At 39.7% G+C, this 6,759-nt stretch overlaps 1 protein-coding gene across 1 annotated transcript in view; it reads left to right on the forward strand.

Moving 5' to 3' along the window:
- Positions 1-6,759, forward strand: part of Spag9 (sperm associated antigen 9) — a 116,492-nt gene that overhangs the window by 92,644 nt on the left and 17,089 nt on the right. The window contains exons 19-23 of the mRNA XM_013036727.1: positions 333-551; positions 846-1,041; positions 3,488-3,613; positions 5,388-5,468; positions 6,151-6,218. Of these exons, the coding sequence (XP_012892181.1) occupies positions 333-551; positions 846-1,041; positions 3,488-3,613; positions 5,388-5,468; positions 6,151-6,218 (690 nt within the window). The remainder of the gene's footprint in view (positions 1-332; positions 552-845; positions 1,042-3,487; positions 3,614-5,387; positions 5,469-6,150; positions 6,219-6,759) is intronic.

Below are 6,759 nucleotides of genomic sequence, written 5' to 3' on the forward strand. Positions count from 1 at the left end.
CTCTACCACTTGAGCCACAGCCCCACTTCCAGCTTTTTTTCTTTTTGCTTATGTGGTGCTGAGGAATCGAACCCAGGGCCTCAAGCATGCAAGGCAAGTGCTCTACCACTGAGCCACCTTCTCAGCCCCTAATTAAAATGTTATTTATGTTTTAAGTTAATTTTCCCATTCTGCCAAGGTTAGTTTACATTGATGCTGGCAGCTTGGCAAATGTATATGTGTACCTGTATGTCTCACAACTCTCATCTCAAACCTTAAAGTTACTTGGATGGGAAAAAAAGCTGCTTATTTGCTTAATTAACTAATTGAGGAACTCTGTTGTCTCTTTTTAGGAGCCCGAGAAACAGATTATCCTGCAGGAGAAGAACTTTCAGAATCTGGTCAGGTGGACAAAGCATCTTTATGTGGAAGCGTGACCAGCAACAGCTCAGCAGAGACGGATAGCCTTTTGGGAGGCATCACAGTGGTCGGTTGCTCCACCGAAGGTGCAGTAGGAACTGCCACCTCCCCTAGTACCAATGGTGCTTCTCCAGTAATAGAAAAGCCACCAGGTAAACCTGTGCCAACTGTGAGCCTACCCCAGGATGCCTCAGTGTGTGCTTATATATCATAAAGTGACAGGATGAATGGATTGGAGAAAAGATAGTATAGTGATCATTATGTGAATCATGGGTTTTCAATTTCATAACATAGGGTGAAGGAGGAGGGGGTAGAGGGGTGGAGTCTTTTAGCAGAGGTTTATGCAGAAAAGTATTACAGTGGGAAAGCCCAAACTCTGAATGATTTTTTTTGGTTTGTTTTTTTTGTTTTGTTTTTTGGGTTTTTTTTTTTTATGTATTTTACAGAAATGGAGGTGGAGAACAGTGAGGTTGATGAAAATGTTCCAACAGCCGAAGAAGCAACTGAAGCCACAGAAGGCAATGCAGGGTCCACTGAAGATACTGTGGACATGTCCCAAAGTGGCGTGTACACAGAACATGTTTTTACAGATCCATTAGGAGTTCAAATCCCAGAAGATCTCTCCCCAGTCTATCAGTCAAGGTATATAACCTACATCAGTAACTTGGGAGACTAGGTATAGTGCTTAATAAAAAGAACCAGGGGGTTGGAGGCATGATTTAGTTTGGTAGAGGGCTAGCCAGTGAACAAAAGCATCGTATACCTAGTTTGAGTCCCAGTCTTAGTCCCCCAAAAAGGAAAGAAAGCCAAACACTGGTGGCTCACACCTATAAATCCTAGCCTACCCAGGAGGCTGAGATCTGAGGATCATAGTTCAAAGCCTGTCCAGGCAGGAAAGTCTCTGAGGCTCTTACTTCTAATTAACTACCAAAAAAGGCTAGAAGTGGACTTGTGGCTCAAGTGGTAGAATGCTAGCCTTAAGCTCAGGGACACCACTGAGGCTTAGTTCAAGCCCTAGGAATGAAACATACATACACACATACAGTTTTCACCAGGTACTGGTCATCCTAGCTACTCTGGAGGCTGAGATTTCAGGATTGAGGTTTGAAGTCAGCCTGGGCAGGGAAGTCTATGAGACTCATATCTCCAGTTAAGCACCAAAAAAAGCCGGAAGTAGAGCTGTGGCTCATTCAGACCCCAAGTTCATGCCCCAAGACCAGCGCGCGTGCGCAGGCACACTCACACACACACACACACACACACACACACACACACAATTAGAAGTCTTATCCATAAAGTATATCAGTCAAAATCTTCTGGTCATTTTCCCTTCTTTCCTCTGGTATAATTTTTTATCTTCTATTCTGTTTATAATTCATTTTTACCATATTCATTCCCACTCCAGTTATCAGCAAAATGGGGTATCATTTACATTTGTCATTGTTTAGTTTTTTCAGATGAGCTTAAGTGACTTTTTTCTCCCCAGTACCAGAAATTGAACCCAGGGCCTTATACCTTTTAGGCACACTGTTTACTACTTGAGTTATGAGTTATGCCACAAATCTGTATGTCATCAATTCTTTTGTTTTCATTTTGTATTTGAGATATTATTATCTTCCTACATAGCAAAGGCTGATATTGCACTCAAGATCCGCCTGTTTATTTGCCTCTCTAATAGCTAGATTATAGTTGTGCATCACCTTGAGTGACCTTTTTTATTTAGTTAGCTTTTCTACGTTCATTTTATTGAAAAAATAATCAGGCCTGGAAGTGCAAAGCCTATAATAACTTCAACATGTAATAGGCTGAGACAGGAGTATCATGAATTTGAGGCCAGTCTTGGCTATATAAGAAGGCCCTGCCAAAGAGAGAGAGAGGAAGGGAAATATAGATATAGATATACACATTTCTATAGATATATAGATTTATAGGTATATATATAGAGAGATTTATTTTAGGTTCTTTCTTTAAAAAGTTGGTTACTGTAGGCCCCTTTTATGAATTTGTTTATTCTCTTTCAAGATCTCCTTAATGGAAATCTCTAAACTGGATCCTTTTTCAAAAGTCTTAGTACTTAGTTATTAATTCAGGACTAAACATATTTTGACTTTGATAACTTAGTTACATATCTCTAAGTGTATCCTGACAGGGGCAGGGAAGATGGCTCAGTGGTAGAGTGCTTGCCTTGCATGCACGAGGCCCTGGGTTCAATTCCTCAGTACCACATAAACAGAAAAAGCCGGAAGTGGTGCTGTGGCTCAAGTGGTAGAGCACTAGCCTTGAGCTGACGAGCTGAGGGACAGTGCCCAGGCCCAGAGTTCAGGCCCCACTACCGATGGGGGTGGGGGGGAATCATTTGGAGATAGAACATAAGCAAATTTTAGTTAATATTACAAAATTCCTTTTTTTGTGTGCCAGTCATTAGGCTTAGAAATACCTGCCCCCCCTCCCCCACACACACACCCAGGCCCTGGGTATTGTCCCTGAGCTTTTTTGCTCAAGGCTATCACTCTACCACTTGAGCTGTACTTCAGACTTTTTGATAGTTTAATGGCAATTAGAATCTTAGATTTTCTTGCCAGGATTGGCTTCAATCCTCAATCTCTAGCTCTTATCCTCCTGAGTAGCTAGGATTACACATATGAGCCACCAGTACAAAGTTCTTTAAATGTAACATATTGTGTGTGAGTGTGTGTGTGTGTGTGTGTGTGTGTGAGAAAGAGATTAAGAAAAGTCTTCCCACAGGTATAAGTGGTAGACACTTCTCCCACCTCACCCTACCCCTAGAAGAATCTGTTGTTGTAAACCAAAGTAACTATAGAGGAGAATCCTAATTTTAGTATATGTATAAACTGGTTTCATTGCCATTACTTACTCCCTTATCTATACTTGGAGCCTCCTAATTTGCTAATTTTTCTGGTATAATTGTTCATATATTTAATATAAGCATTTAACATTCACTTTTCTGAAGTTTTATTGTTTTGTTTTTGTTTCTGACGGTATAAATTTAAATGTAGAAATATTCAGTCCCTGAACTCTATACCTAATTACATACTCGGTTTTTTTTTCTTACACTCTGTCTTCCCAGTAATGATTCAGATGTGTATAAAGATCAAATATCAGTATTGCCAAATGAACAAGACCTGGTGAGAGAAGAAGCTCAGAAAATGAGTAGTCTTTTACCAACCATGTGGCTTGGAGCTCAAAATGGCTGGTAGGTCTCAGTACTTCTACCATGACAAAATCTTTAATCCTGACATTTTCCTTTTGAAAGAAAAACATAAATAAGTAAAATATATAAGTACAAATGCAAACAAATATGAATTAATATGAAGTTTTTTTTATTCTGTCGTGGGGCCTGAACTCTGTCTGGGCCTGGGCGCTGTCCCTCATTCTTCAGCTCAAGTCTAGCATTCTACCACTTGAGCCACAGTGTAACTTCCAGCTTTTTCTGCTTATGTGGTACTGAGGAATTGAACCTAGGGCCTCATGCATACAAGGCAAGCACTCTACCATTGAGCCACCTTCCCAGCCCCTGAAGAATTTTTCTGTTTGTTTGTTTGTTTTTGTCAGTTATGGGGCATGAACTATGGGCCTGGGTGCTGTCCCTCAGCTCTTCAGCTAGCACTCTATCACTTGAGCCATAGCACCACTTCCAGCTTTTTCTAAGGAATCGAACCCAGGACCTCATGCATGCAAGGCAGGCACTCTACCACTGAGCCACCTTCCCAGCCCTGAAGAATTTTTTATACACAAGATTTAAGGTTTTGTTGCAACTGTCTCAAACTAGATTTGTAATGGTTCTGCATGGTAAACTGTATTTTTTGGTCACAGAATGCTCTTTATGTACTTAGAAGAGGTAAAGAAAATTTTAAAGTCTGTAATTTACAAATAGAAGAGAGACAAAGTTATTGATATATAGGCTCTCTCTTGGCTTTTTCTGCTCATGGCTGGCACACTATTTACCATGTGAGCTATGCCTCCAGTCAAATGTTTTGCTGGTTAATTGGACATAAGACTCTTGAGGACTTTTTATTGCGCTGGCTTCTACCTATGATTGACTAAGGTGTTTGGCTTCAGAAAGATCTAATCCCAAACACAACTATTTGATAAAATTACTAGAGACTAGAACAAATTACTATGTCTGAAAGCTCAGATGGAAACCAAATCACATGGTTTGTTCACTTTCTACTTGTGTAGATAATCTCAAAAACCTGTTTTTAAACAGTTAAGAAGGTCACAATGTGCTTCCATAGGGGTTCAATATTATAAAAGAGGAGGTCAGCAAACCTAGTGGAACTTTATATATGGACATGAAAATTTGAATTTTATTTAAACCTTATGCCATGAAATATTCTTTAATCATCCCATAGCCATTTAAAAATATAAAAACTGAGCCAGGCGCTGGTGGCTCACACCTGTAATTCTAGCTACTCAGGAGGCTGAGATCTGAGGATTGAGGCTCAAAGCCAGCCTGGCAGGAGAGACAGTGAGACCGTGAGACTCCTATCTCCAATAAACCACCAGAAAACCAGAAATGGCACTGTAGCTCAAGTGGTAGAGTGCTCACCTTGAGCTGAAGAGCTGAGGGTTAGCACCCAGGCCCAGAGTTCAAGCCCTGCGACCGACCAAAAAAATAAAATAAAACAAAAACTGCTCTTCAATTCTAGACTGTACTAAAGCAAGTAGCAGACTAGATTTGTCCAGCACAGGCTGGAACTAACTGATGCCATTAAGTGATATTCTAATATCACCAGCCTCTCAATTTCTGAATGTTTCTGTTTGTTTGAACAGCCTATTTGTCTGACTTGGGCCTACCCTGACTTTCATTTTTGTTTGCTTTCTGACTATTGTGCAAAAGCAGCAGTACTTTTTCCTAAAATTTGAACGTTACTCTTCTTTCCTCTTTGTGATCATTATTTACTATTAGCTGTAAGCAGCATCTTGATACTCTCTAGGCCTCACCAGTCTTGACTTTCTTCCTGCAGTTTATATGTCCACTCATCTGTAGCCCAGTGGAGGAAATGTCTCCATTCCATTAAACTTAAAGACTCGATTCTCAGTATTGTGTAAGTTTTATTTATTTTTTATTTCTTCCCTTTAAAAGTATTTATTTTGGCATAACCTACATTTTAAGACTAGTAAGTAACATTACATATATTATGTCTAAATCAATACCCAAGTTTAATTGGTTCAATTGTTTTTAACTAGAAGAATTAAGAATGAAATTCTGCAATAGAAACTGAAGTACAAAAATTTAAGTATAAGCAAACTCTTGCCAGATTGATTCTTCACTTACTTCAAGGAAAGGATCAATACCTATTAGTTTATATTTGTTTTATTCTTTTTTAGTTTCTGAATATGTCGTTTGGTATATTAGTTCACTGGTCCTTTCTATGTGTTGACTATTAAAGTTCTTGCAGGTTGTATTTAATTCCACAGAGTGAACTCTGTTAATTCCACTCAGGGTGTGTGTCTCTGGTTTGTAGAATTGTGTTGGCCACCTGCAATAAGAAGAAGAGTTTAGGCTACAAAGTCAACAACTGATGTACCACACAGACTGTTGATTTATTTTAGCCAGCAAGTGTTTATAGCATGATGCTCACAGTAAGACAGTGCTTTCATTGAAGTGTTGTGTCAGTGCCTCTTCGCATGGAAAACTGGCCTCTGAGTAGACTGCAGTAATACAATAGTATGTGGTTTCTTCTATGTTCCTCATGGAGGTTCTGAAATCTCTCTTTTTATTTGTAGGCATGTGAAAGGAATTGTGTTAGTGGCCCTGGCAGATGGCACACTTGCAATCTTTCACAGAGGAGTTGGTGAGTGGTTAGGAATGTGTAACATGTACACTGATTTGTTGCTTTGCAAAGCATCTTCAAGCAGGTTGCTTTATTTTGTCATAAAGAAGATACTTAAGAGGACAAAGAATAAGTTTTATATGAATATTTGAATACCCTTAAAGAAGTGTGGGTTTACAGAGTACCTCATATATTTACTCAATTAGGAAAAAATAGGGTATTTTTTCTTTTGTCCTTTTTTTTTTTTTCTCTCAGGTCAGTCATGGTCCTGAACTCTGGATCTGTCCCTCAGCTCTTCAGCTCAAGGCAAGGGCTCTACCGCTTGGGCCACAGTGCCACTTCCGGCTTTTTCTGCTTATGTGGTGCTGAGGAATTGAACCCAGGAACACTGAGCCACCATTCTAACCCCCCCACCTTTTTTTTTTTTTTTGGCTGATTGTGGTGGGGCTTGTACTCAGAGGTTGGACACTGTTCCTGAGCTCTTTTGCTCAAGGCTAGCACTCTACTACTTTGAGCCACAGCTCTACTTCTGATTTTCTGGTGGTTAATTGGAGATAAGTCT

Source organism: Dipodomys ordii, unplaced genomic scaffold (assembly GCF_000151885.1).
Source record: "Dipodomys ordii isolate 6190 unplaced genomic scaffold, Dord_2.0 Scaffold7, whole genome shotgun sequence".
Taxonomy (NCBI): Eukaryota; Metazoa; Chordata; class Mammalia; order Rodentia; family Heteromyidae; genus Dipodomys; species Dipodomys ordii.